We start from the raw sequence: 13137 nt of genomic DNA on the forward strand, positions 1-13137 counted from the left end.
TTGGGAGTATGTAGGGTGAGACAAGTTCAAACAAAAGATAGTAAAGCAATGATATCTGAAACAATTTTATCTCTCTCCCCCTTAATATGTAAGGTTTGGTACATCTCCCTTTAGGTAGATCTCCCCTTACGCAGACCTTCCCTTAGGAACATATATCTTCCCCTGTTGATATTTCTCCCCCTTTTGTGTAAGCTTATTAGTGATATTTCTCCCCTTTATATAGGTTCACTGGAAGCTTTGATATGTTTCTCCCCCTTTGGCATTAATTTCCAAAAATTTCATAGGGTAAGGGCTCATTGAGAGAAAGGGATCCTTGATACTTCTCTCTTTGACAAGGGTTCCTTGAATTTGACTTTTCTCCCCCTTTGATAGTAGGTAAGGGTTCATTGAAAGTTCTCCCACTTTAATATGAATTGGAGTACCTTTAACTATACCCCCCTATGATAGGGATCCTGGATGATTCTCCCTCTTATATTGTGGGATCATTGAGGTTTTCTCCCCCTAAGAAGTTTTCTCCCCTAGAAAATAAGGCTAAAACTAATTTTGTTTTCCAAAATTTTCAATAAGACTTAGAAGATAATGATAGTTGGGATCATTGACAATCTTTCTCCCCCTAAGACAAAAGTCCAGAAAATATCAGAAAAACAAAGGCAGTGATAATACCAGAGTCACCGAGGCAATGTGATTCGGTAGAACCGAGAATGAAAATAAGGCCTATAGGAGAAATCGGTAGGACCGAGTTTCCCAGAACAGTGAGACTGAGTTGCAATGAAAATCAACTCCTTAACTGAAAGTAGACAAAGAAAATCTAAAGATACCAACTGAGAAAGGAAATCAAGACGAGAAACAATACATTTTTTTGTGTGTTTTTCAAAAAATATATATATATACACATACATTTAGATGAGAATTGAATGGTTCCAAGAAGGTATGCAATGAAAATTGTGAACCATGCATGAATCTCCATCTAGATGTGGAGTGGTGACTAGGTCACCTATATTAGAGTATTTGACTTGAGGAGTCAAGCAAGAATGCTTGATCATAGGTCATACTCATCGTTAAGCACAAAAATGGGGTTACCTTTTTCGATTAAGCATTTTAATGTCTTCTTATCTCTTGAGTTGCTTTACCTCATGACTTGGTGTAAAGCTTTATCAAAAATATGAGTACATACCTTCGAATGATGTTGATGACGGGGCATGTAGGTGAACTTGTCGTGCATGCTCCAAGTTGATGAAGATCATCTTGAGTTGGGAGCTATCCTTCTTGATTTGGTTCACTTTTTCACCTATAATGGTTAGTCATGCAAGGAAGAACATAATATATCCATATGTCAGGAGTGAATTTCATTATCATATAATTGTGAAGGATATGATTTTGTTGTCTTCTTCCTCCATCTCCGAAGAAAGGATTGTTGATACTTGGCTATGTCGAGATTGCTTTTGATGTGAGTTGATGGCAATCTTGTGAAGTGTTGACGGGGGGATAACCCCGGGGTAGGCCAAAAGAAGGACTCCTCCACCCCCCTTTGAAAACATATACAGGGTGGCCGGTTCCCCACGGGGGCCGGCTGCGCAGTCGAGCCGGCTCGGGCGATGCCACTCCCCCCCCCCCCCTCTGACTCGACTGCTCCCCGCTAGCCGGCGGGTCAGCTTCGGTCACATCACCCTGACAAGTTGTGTCAGGGGCATCATCACCAAGGGTACAACTACAACATCTCGGATACCGTTGACCTGACCGCGCGAGACTACAGTGGAGGGGGTGTATCACTGACCGTCGCCGACTGCGACCAACTGAGATGGCACAGTGACGAGTACGCCCCCATCCACTCCATTACCTGCTCCGGCGTGGGCAACAATGCAGTCAGCCGTACAATGACCAAAGCCGGCTACGCAAGGCGACGCGCCTAACGCGGCGCATGCCGCGGCGTAACAAGCAAACACCAATGGCGAGGCCCGACCGGCGAGCCCCAGCTCCAGACGGGACCCAACAGACGACGGGCCCCCACTTGCTACAAGACTTCTCCAGCTGGTGGGCCCCTTGTCCGCCTGCAGAAGCTACCAACCGGGCCCCATCCAGTACCTTCTATTCCTATTGTAAACAAGGGGTCTGTATATAAAACCCCCTGACACTGCCCCATGCAAGGGGTCGGCCAAACACACACCCACACACATAGGAGGGGAAAAGAGAGCTCTCAACTCCTTCCTCTAGCATACAGCTCAAGGAGCATATGGTATCCCTAGCCGGATCATCAACCAATTCAAGCAGAACTAGGATGTTACCTCCTAAAGAGGGCCCAGAACCTGGGTACTTCGCGTGTCTCGCACCGCTCGCTCCCAGTCCAGTTTCCGGAGCCCGACGGCGTCCTTTCGGTCCCAACCACATACGATTAGCCTCCTCATGACATCTGTCCCATGAAATCGACGACAGTTGACGTCCATCATGGGGCCGTCCACGGCGCCAGGACAAGGCAGGACCCTTCACTAACTCCACTGGATGCACCGCGTTCGGGCTGATCAACACGCCCGTGGAGTTTTCCCTCACCAAGGCTTCCACGACACTGAGCCCCGGCTCCGCCTGCTACGCAGGCTTCGTCGCCACTCCTCTTGACGAGTCGTGCCCTACCCACACCTCGCGGGAACTTTTGAGTGGAGAACAGTTGCATTGTGTATATATAGTAATAGTAATAACTTATGCACACATGTATATGCAGCTGTTCTCATAAACCTGCAGTTCAGGTAGCTAGCGAGAGGGTAGCTTGACAAGATTACAGCGCGCAATTGACAGTACACGGAGTGGTCGATATCCTCATATTGCAAACGCCCACGACACAATTTACTCCTTCCGCAAGCCTTTCACAACCGCGTTCACCTCTTGAATGTCCTCGGTGCTAGGAGTAGAACTAGAACCTGTGAAGCAGCCAGGGTGGTGAGAGAAAAGTTTGTGGCAATAGAAACATATACGAAAAAGAAAAAGGAAGAGTCCAGTACCCGGTGCTATGCGCCTCAGGTCTCTAAGACATTTGGCATTCCAAACATTTTGACCTACCCTGGCCTCAGCCTTTTTCCTGTTCATAACCTTCATTTTCTCGTGCAATTCTGGTAGCGCGTTCACAAAAGCTGCAGGTTCAGGACAGTTGAGTAAGCATACATTCTGAACAAGAGATAACTGACAAAACTAGTAGTAGCTAGCAGCACTATCTAGACCAAATTTAAATCTAGGGGATATCATCTTTCTGATTTCTGTCAAGCATACTTACTGTTAACCAAGTTCAGCTTTACTTATACAAGAAGCAAAAAGGATAGAATTAAGTGTGAGAACCTTCTGATTGAAATATAATACTTACTGTTAAACATACTTACTGTTAACCAAGTTCAGCCAGACAAAAACCGACAAGTCATAATTAAGTGTGAGAATCTTCTGATTGCTAAAGCTAACACATCAGACCAAAAAAAAAAGATCAACAGATGACCAAAGCTTGATGGTCTATTGAACTGTTGTTCAAAAATCAACGACACATGGCTAATACTAATAGGAACTGGCAGAGCTACGTTGTGGCCGAATAGGCCATGGTCCGCCAAACCTTTTAGCAAAATTACAAAACTATACATAGTCTCAGCCCATGAATACTTAGAGGACAACAAGGCAGCAGCCTAGATTTAGCGTCAGGTTCAGTCCGGCCCACCCAACTTTGTATTTGTAACTCCGCTACTGCTAATAGGTTATAGGTGCAGCATTTACTACCAAAACACTAATTAGTATCTTGATGGTCTAACAAGGAGGTAGGGAAGAACGTTGACTTCAGGGCTCAAGGTGGTAACAAATCATATCTGGTGCCATTTCACACAATAACCCTTCACTAATCATCTGAACTGGTGAGTGTCCAAATAAATAATTCAACGAAGTGAAAGTTCTGTACTTTGAAAGCTTGTGATATTCAGAAAGCAAAATAAACCAAAACTTTGGCATGCCATCAACGTTAAGTCAAAACTGCAACCTGAGAGTACTAACACAACATTGCTGAGCAACAAAAGCGTAATTCAGACATACAGATCAAAGCTGCTGAACCTTGGAAGTAATACATCTAATTGCGTATAATTTTCTTTGCTCTTTTCCCTTTACTTGAGGTATTCATTACTGAATCAGGTGGCATACCTTGAATGTTCTCCTGAACAGATTTGTCTTCATATGGTTTCATTACTTCAGCGATAGAGGAATTAAGGTTACTCTTGTATGTAGCTTGCCTTTCCAAGGAAATAATTTCTCTTTGAAGTTCTTCATATTCCATGTTAGCCTAATTAAACAATGCCATAGTTTGTTAGATTAAGTGAAGATATTATTATCAAGCTAATTATCTGTGAGTAAGGTACTTACATCTGCCAGTTTTTTTCTCAAAAAATCAAGTTCTGCATCCAGTTCCGAATCAGAACTCCCATCTTTATGCAACACCGTTGCAGAGGAATTATCCTGATGAAAGAAACATAATATAATTATACTCATTTACATGCCTCTTGCTTTTTGAAAATGCAGGTTGTAAAGTAAATATAAATAATGCATGGCTTCACTGAACCAAAATGCGCATAAAGCCGCAAACATATGATATATTGTCAGTATTGAGTACCTTATTGCAAACGACCTTAAGCTTAATTAAATGTTTCACACTGATTCCATTTACTAGACATAAGAACTGAACTGCAGATGGTTATGACTTGGTCACTTAGTTAATACTCCCTCTGTACCTAAATAATTGTAGTTGGGGAGAACTAGACTAATTCTTCCCAACTACAATTATTTAGGTACAGAGGAAGTATTAAACTTCTGTTTCCCTAGAAACAGTTTAGTAAAATGTTCTAATTGATGTTGAGTAAATCTATAGTTGCCTGTTAGGACATCTGGAAAGAAAATCTAAGTGGAATATTTTTGACAGAGATGGATATAAAACAAAATTACATTAATATATGCTAAGCATATCACAGAAAAAGGTATCCTATTTCAATACAACGACTCACAAATTAATGATGTGCATTAGTTGGCAATTTAAAATAAGATATCAATAAGAAATGTCCAGATATATTTTGCCCTGAGAATCAGAACGAGTTCTGATATTACTATTTACTCCCTCCGTTCCTAAATATAAGTCTTTTTAGAGGTTGCACTAAAAGACTACATACGGATGTATATAGACATACTTTAGAGTGTAGATTCACTCATTTTGCTTCGTATGTAATCCCCTAGTGAAATCTCTAAAAAGACTTATATTTAGGAATGGAGGGAGTGTTATATTACTTCCTAGTTGAGCATAGCGTACACCATGGGTGCTTTGAAAAACTGCAATTACCTTACACCATGGGTACTTTGAAATACTTTGAAAAACTGAAAGTCAGAAATGATGGAATGTTAATCAATATAGAGTAGAGAATATAACTCAAATTCTCTAATTACCTTACAAACTACTCCCTCCATTCCTAAATATAAGTCTTTTTAGAGATTCTACTATGGACTAAATACGAAGCAAAATGAGTGAATCTACACTCCAAAATATGTCTATATACATCCGTATGTAGTCCGTACTAAAATCTCTAAAAGTACTTATATTTAGGAACAGAGGGAGTAGTTCAAGCTTGACTGGTATTAACTGTGCATAACTTTTAGCTTGAAAGGTTTCCTTGTCAATTGCTGAGTCAAGTGAATTAAATACTTTTCACAAAAGGGTGAATAAGTATAAGATAGGGCATCAGTTTCAACATTATGAACCCCCAGGACAAAAAGTATCTGAAGCAATAATCTTACGCTTTGTTTGAATGTCTGTATTGGAGGCCTCTGTATTGGATTGGTTTCAATTCCAATTCAGCCAGGAAACTGTAATGAACATGAATACGGATTCAACTGTTTGGGTGTTGTTGAATTGGCTCGTGGAATCTTACTGAGGTTTTAATACAGAATCTTATTTGGATGTCAAACTATGGAATTGCATACCAGCATTAGTATATGCGTACAACCAAAAATTGTACAATGTGTGAATACAGAGTAGAAGAAGAAGGGGACACAGGAGGAGGTGATCGAATGGCTGCCAAGCACAGATCTGGGGCTGGAGAGATAGAAGGGGAAGGAGGAGGATTGGTGGTGGCAGAGTAAGAAGAAGAAGGGGCCCAGAGGAGGATGTGCTATGCCGGCAGCCAAATCCAGAAGGATTTGGGGCTGCGGCGCCGGCCGAGATGGAGCTACGACGGCAGGGATGGATCTGCGGCGGCGGGGAAGCAGTTGCCGGAGGAGGAGGAGAAGGGCCGGCGAGAGGAGCATACCTGCGCGCCGCCGTCAAGGTTTCTCGAGCGCTGCCTCGCCTGGCTCCTGTCGCAGGGTGTGGGAAAGGGTTTCCCCTGGTCGAGCGAGGAAACAGACGGCCAAACAAGTAAGTTTTACGGGGACTCGCGGTTCCCAGGCGTTCCGGAGTGGGAGGGGTCTGAATCATGGAAGGTCTCGGCGCGCAGACGAGATTTCGGGCCTGTATTCACATGATTTCGGACGGCAGTTTCCATATACGACCCAAACGCCCGAATTGGAAGTTTGGCAATAGCAATTCAATTACAGGGCACTGATACAGACATCCAAACAGGGCGTTAGTGAATCATGTGAAACAGGGATGTGAATTGTGTGGGTCAAAGTGTCGTGCGGGTCAAACTGGCAATTCTGGATTGGAAAAAAAATCAATTACTTTGAGATAAGAGACATACATCTTCAGGCGCTACAAATCCTTCAGGTACAGTTAAACATTGCAGAAGGCAATACGTCTCCCAATTGCTCATTCTTTTATTCAAGACATCCGTTACCAAGTTCCAAATTACAGTTACTCCCTAAGACAAAAATCATCATGAAGTCCACATTTCAGAAGTTATCAGCAGAAGTTTTGGCAAAAAATACAGAACACTTAATCATATGTGTTACAAAATACCTTTAGGAAGAGAGAGCTCAAATATTACATAAGAAAAATAACTCAGTTTTCAAATATCTTAAAGCATGCTATAGGTAAAACCAAATGAATTATAGCCTTATAGGTCGAACCTAAAGTTATTATGAGGATTGTTCTAACTGTTTCAAGCTTCCATTCTGCTATCATTTTACATTCAAAATCTGCATATAATACCTTATATCAAATGTGTTACAAAGAATATCTCATTCCTGGAATAATGAAGCACCAAGACACAGTTTGCAGCAGAAGAAACTAATATTCATTTGCTACAGAAAGGGTTCACCAACATGCAAATATAAGAGCTATATCCCCTACACATGAAAGACGCGTCTACTTAGGCAGTTAAGGCAACATCGCTGCATCAATTTCCTTCGGAATGGTATACTCCAACATAATAAACCTACCTATACATGGCAAATACAGTTTAGTTTCCTCCACTGTAGAAGTACAAGGAAAACAAACTCATCTTGACCTGGGTGATAGCAAGTTGAAATCAAACACACTTGATCTATTAGCACTTGGGCATATTTATACAAGTTACAGAGAGGCACTTGGCCATGATGTCAGTCGTGGGCTGGCAACGATCAAGAGAGGAGGAACTTGTGTATTGACTAGGAAAAGTACACAAACGTACACTAGCCATATACTGCAGTCAGTATTCTAACACTGAGCAAGCCGCTGAGGGCGTTTAGTTCAGATTCATATCTAACAATTTCCTTGTGCAATCACTGAATTAGATGAAGTAACATTATTAGCATGTAAAAAGTAACAACTCTGGCCAGGAGACCATTTAGAATGTGGTGGTGCCCTGAATCCTCCAAAATTCCAAAGGAGGGTTCAGTTATATTGGATCCCGAGGTTGGAAAAAACCTACCCGTTTCAGCTCCTCGGCCTTACTGGTCGCCTTGGCATCGCCGAAGGCCACGGAGGCGCCTTCCCTGTAGAATGACAGCGAAAAGGCAAGTTAACAAAATCAGTGGGCAGCTAAGGGGGGAAAGTGAGCTGGTGTTACGGAGAGGGATCCGAGGCGTAACTGGAGGCAGTACTGGAAGGCCTGGAAACCGATGTCGTCGATCATGTTGATGACCTCGTTTATGAAGATCTGAGGGCTCAGCCCCAGCGCCGCCTCCACTGCCGAGGTCTCGTCGTCCCCTTCCATACCTCCTGCCACCCACACATGAATCAAGAAGAAACAAAGGTAAACCCCAGGTTCAGGAGGAATTTTACTATTTGTTATTAAGTTCGTTGGAGTTTGATTATCTGATTATTACTTTTCTTGACAAAACATGACAAGAGACTAGATTGTGAGAGATGATTAGTGTGCTAGGGATAAAGAAGATTCCCATGTACACAGGTCATATACACGTACATACAGCCAACACAGGAAGATCGCCTATTGCCTTCTTTGGTTGTCTGATGAACCAAGTCCAGATCTCTTCAGTTTCAGCATTGAAAAAACTAAAAGCTACAGGAAACATCCAATTATGTCCATCCAAAGTTGTAACCAGAGCGAGTAGCCCATTCCGCTTGCCATTCACATGGGTTGAGTTTATGTATGGTCTACACCCATTCAAAAATCTAACTATGCAAGGTTTATATACAACGAACAACTTGTCAAAAAGCATATTACAGTATATAATTGGTCTTTTAGATTAGTCAAGTTTATACTTAGTGGCGATCTCTACAACACTTCCTGGTGATCTCAAATCAATATTGCTTCATAACTTCAAAGCTGAAATTGAGTTGAGATCACCAGGAAGTGTTGAAGAGATCGCCACCAAGTATAAACTTGACTCGTCTAAAAAGCCAATTATAAACGACAACATGCTTTTTGACAAGTCGTTCATCGCATTTAAGCCTTGCATAGATGGATTTTTGAATGGGTGTAGATCATACATAATTATAGACTCCACTCATTTGAATGGCAAGTGGAATGGGCACCTCGCTGCGGGTACAACTTTGGATGGACATAATCAGATGTTTCCTATAGCTTTTAGTGTTTTTTTAATGCTGAAACAAAAGAAAATTGGACCTGGCTCATGAGACAACCAAAGAAAACAATAGGTAATCTTCCTGTGTTGGCTGTATGCACAGATTCTAGCAAGGGGTTGGGAAAACGCAGTGAAAATGTTTTTCCTGATGCCAAGCAAAGAAATGTTTTAGACACCTTATTATGGCAAATGCAGTTAAGAAATTTCATGGTGATTTTCCCCCCTTATGTGGCCTGCTGCTAAGACATATAAGAAGTCGACATATGATTATCATACAAACCTTTTAATAACCGAAGAGCCTAAGGGGCAAGACTACCTACAAGGCTACAATAGTACCACAATTTCTAATGGATGAGGTACATTTCTTATTGTTGGCAATTGTTTATTTATTTTCCATCACAAGAAATTTTTCTTGCCATTTGGTCTCATTGTCCACTCTCTTATTTTAGGTGCACATTCAACAAGGATATCAAGGTGGACTACATACGCAATAACCTTGCAGAATATTTTAATAGTTGGGTCGGGGAGATAAAAAAGGGTTTGCCTCCAACTTTGTGACAAGCTGAGAGAGAAGAAGGATTGGAGAGTGTTTGCAAGGTAAAAAACTCTCCCAAACATCATTGAACAATTGAACGATAGGACTAGAAGATTAGGCCATCTCTAAAGTGATTGGAGTGCCGAGGTCACTGATACAGAGAAAGATCACAGTAAAAGGCATGTAGTCAACGCACTTGCACACGAATGTACTTGCATGGAGTGGCAGCATATAGACAAGCCATGTCCACATGCATTAGTTGTTCTAACTACACTGTCTAATGTCAACTGGAGGACTTTGTGGACAATTACCACGTGAAAAAATTCAGGGCTGCATATCAAGGGGAAATAGAAGCACTCACAGACAAGACTTAGTGGCCTGCAGTGGATCAGGTTTTGTTCTGCAAGCAACACTACCGAAAGCAGGTGCAGGAACACATACGAAACTAAGGGCAAAGGGTGCTCTTGAGGGGCAGGGTGTCAGGTAATAAACCTAAGACAGGTTGAAAGAACATATGCAAAAAAACACCATGAACTTGGGCAAAGGGAAGCTGGATGTCCATACAATTGGGCGAAGAATAGGAACAATCACTTATCCAACTTCTGCAAAATATGTGTGTTCTTTCAACCTTGAGCAGTATGTGCTTGATGTGATAGGAAAAGTAGGAGAAATGAGGCTCCATAGGAAACACCAAGTAGTCCTCACGTGTCACAAGGAGGTACATCACATACTTGCTTTGTTATTTGCAATGTTTTACAATGCATTTTTATGATATAATTTCTTTTCCCGGTGAAACTCCATTTTCCCCTGGGCCGGTTACAAGGAGCCAAATTGGAATGTCCCTTGCGAAGACTCTATCCAAATCTCCCGCAAAGTCAACGACGAAACCTCTCAAAAAACTCACGCCGAACAAGAAGAAACTCAAACTGTGATATTTGTTTTCAGCCATTAGCGAGAGTTATTTAGTGATGCTGTCATTTGGAACTTCTTTTCTATTAAGTTTGCGGTGTTTAAAGTTACTTTTTCTAATAATTCTGTGAGATGTGAACTCACCTCAACGAGTAGATGGTCAAGCATAAACTACTTATTATGGTTTTTTTCTGAATGCAACACTCCGGATAATATTAAATCACTCCCTCCGTTCCATAATGTAGTGCATATAAATTTTCAGAAAAGTCAAACTTCACAAATTTTGACCAAGTTTATAGATAAAATTAGGAAAAACCTTCAAATCAGGCTGCTGATTTTACTGTACACGTCCGGCATGCGCTAAGCCGTCGGATCACCTAATCACGATTTCTGTTCGGCGTGCTCTGCTTCCTTCATCTCTCTTGCACATCCGTCCTTATCTGACCTTTTTGCATGTGGGTGCTCGCCTATGGCCTATAGTCTAGTTCATTTGCTTGTTGACCGAACCAAATTCAGCTAGTTACCTTTGCATGTGTGTGTGTGTGTTTTTAGCTTTAAATCCCTATAAATTGCGGGAAACGCTGTGAATCAGCCGGACGAAATCAGCCCGCAGAAAATATTCTATAATAAAATTTGTTGATCTTTGTTGCAGAAAATACTCTATAACAAACTTTGTTGCAAAAAAATTATACAGGTGTTTCCGCAACACGATCTTTGTTGCAGAAAATATTCTATAACAAACTATATTGCAAAAAAAAAAGTATATACATGTTTCCGCAACATGATCTTTGTTGCAGAAAATATTCTATAAAAACCTATGTTGCCAAAAAAAAATCTAGACGTTTTCGCAACATGATCACTGCTCCAAAAAAATCTGCAACATAATCTATGTTGTAAAAACTAAGATGCCCGTCAGCCACTTGATGACGTCACATCTGGCGGCTAGCGACCCGGCCAATCTTTAAAAAAAATCAGCTGGCGGACGCGTAAGAGCGCCCATAAAATTATTTATATCTACGTTATGAAACATATATAATATGAAAACACGTCTTATGATGTACTCCCTCCGTCTCAAAATTCTTGTTTTAGGTTTGTCTAAATATGAATGTATCTAGTCACATTTTGGTATTTAGATACATCCATTTCTAAACAAAACTAAGACAATAATTTTGGGATGGAGGGAGTACCTAATAATATGTATCTGGTATTCTAGATGTATATAAATTTTCTATAAACTTGGTCAAGTTTGATTTTCAAAAAAATTATATGCACCACACTGTGGAACAGAGGGAGTACTATTTTGTCATTTTGAGATATTCATCATGTGTTTGAATAATTATTGTGTGTGCTGTCATATATCCGGTCGTACGCCGGCCGTCAGATTGCTTGGCAAAACTGGCCGATGTTCTGTATGCTGACTAACACTCGGCATTGCTGGGCTCGTACGCACGCTATCATATAGAGTATAGACAAACAAGATGAACTGATCTGTAGGTCAGCAATCAGTTCAATCTTCAATTTATGTATGTACTAGGATTGTAGCACGTCAACTGTCAAAAGGAACAAACAGGGAATCGTGGCACGGAAAAAAAGTATTTCGTAACAAGTCCTAGTCGTAGCATCTAGTACAGGAGCAGCAGTGATTTTTTTTTCTCTCCCTTTTTCTTTGCCACGATTTTTTTTTCCTTTTGGTTTTTCTCCCTGTATCAATTGATCGGGTGTTTGTTCTGTTTGGAGCAATCCATCATGTATACGGTCTGTGTACATGGGCATCTTCATCTTTTTTCCTAGCACTGATCATCTCTCATAATCTAATCCCCAGTAAATGTTCCGTCAAGATAAAAATCAACTTTGCAGTTATTGTAAAACTCCAATGAACTTAATAACAAATTCAAATTCCTCCAGGTCCAGTTAAGCGTCCATGAGTGGCAGGAACGCAAGGTTGCAGGTAACAACAGTGTAGGGTAGGAGCATTTCCAAACCTCCTTCTCCTGTAGCTTGCTTGTTGGGCGCGAAGATTTATCTCAGGTTCTCGAATACCTCCTCCAGGGGTAAGTTCTCCTGCAGCGGAGAGGGGGCAGCCAGAGCTTCAGGAACAGAGCAACAAGAGCAGCACGAACTCCAAATCGAACCGAATCGAGAGAGAGAGAGAGAGAGAGAGAGGGGGGGGGGGGGGGGGGGGACGCTAGGGTCGGAGCGGCCGAGCCGCAGCGAGCTCTCACCTCACGCGGAAGAGCGGCGTCAAACCGAGAGAGGAAGCAGCGGCAGCCACCTCCTCCTCTCCTGGCGCGCGAGCGACTGGGGAGAAGCAGCCGACCTCCTTGGCGTGAGGACGGCGCTGATCCTGAAGCACCGCGGCGGATCTGGCCGCCGCCTGACCTGCCGCTCGATCTGGGAGAGAAGGTGAGGGGGGTGGGGGCGGCTGCGGTGGGGGAGAGGGCCAAGCCCGAGAGCGAGGTCGCCGGTGTGCGGGGCGGCGGCGGCTGCGGGAGGCGAGGGAATGGCGGAGGGGGGAAGAAAGACAGCGGGGTTGGGCTGGGCTTGGGCTTGGGCGGCTGGGTGGTTCAGCCTTCGGCGGGTCTCCTCAATTTTGTTTCCGTTTGAATCCAGTGTAAGTGTAGAGCGCCAAAAGAGAAAATTTCTCTCTCGCTATAATGCAGATCGGACGGCTAGAAACTAATTGATCACAAAAACGAACGATCGTAAACGATAAGGGCTTGAGAGGGCTGGGATTA

General features: G+C 42.4%; 1 protein-coding gene across 2 annotated transcripts; it reads right to left on the reverse strand.

Annotated features, from left to right (window-relative positions):
• Positions 1–2673: 2673 nt before the first annotated feature.
• Positions 2674–12836, reverse strand: LOC123410357 (protein MIS12 homolog). Of its 2 annotated transcripts, XM_045103286.1 has the most exons (9): positions 12625–12836; positions 12385–12463; positions 8002–8131; positions 7842–7905; positions 6732–6851; positions 4375–4467; positions 4156–4294; positions 2991–3119; positions 2674–2909 (listed from the first exon to the last, which is right to left on the reverse strand). In XM_045103286.1, the coding sequence occupies exons 3-9, from the start codon at positions 8124–8126 to the stop codon at positions 2836–2838; spliced, it is 744 nt and encodes a 247-aa protein (XP_044959221.1). In that variant the 5' UTR covers positions 8127–8131; positions 12385–12463; positions 12625–12836; the 3' UTR covers positions 2674–2835. The 2 variants fall into 2 exon arrangements, with proteins under 2 accessions (XP_044959221.1, XP_044959222.1); XM_045103287.1 differs by lacking the exon at positions 6732–6851 and having other exon boundaries at positions 12625–12834.
• Positions 12837–13137: the final 301 nt, after the last annotated feature.

This window comes from Hordeum vulgare, chromosome 7H (genome assembly GCF_904849725.1).
Source record: "Hordeum vulgare subsp. vulgare chromosome 7H, MorexV3_pseudomolecules_assembly, whole genome shotgun sequence".
NCBI lineage: Eukaryota > Viridiplantae > Streptophyta > Magnoliopsida > Poales > Poaceae > Hordeum > Hordeum vulgare.

What these genes read in the sequence shown, in the direction of transcription:
- LOC123410357 (XM_045103286.1), bottom strand. Translation starts at nt 8,126, where the DNA reads ATGGAAGGGGACGACGAGACCTCGGCAGTGGAGGCGGCGCTGGGGCTG. An exon ending in TGAGAAAAAAACTGGCAGAT is followed by an intron (nt 4,295 to 4,374) that starts GTAAGTACCTTA and finishes TTGTTTAATTAG; the next exon opens with GCTAACATGGAATATGAAGA. An exon ending in TGTTCAGGAGAACATTCAAG is followed by an intron (nt 3,120 to 4,155) that starts GTATGCCACCTG and finishes CTGAACCTGCAG; the next exon opens with CTTTTGTGAACGCGCTACCA.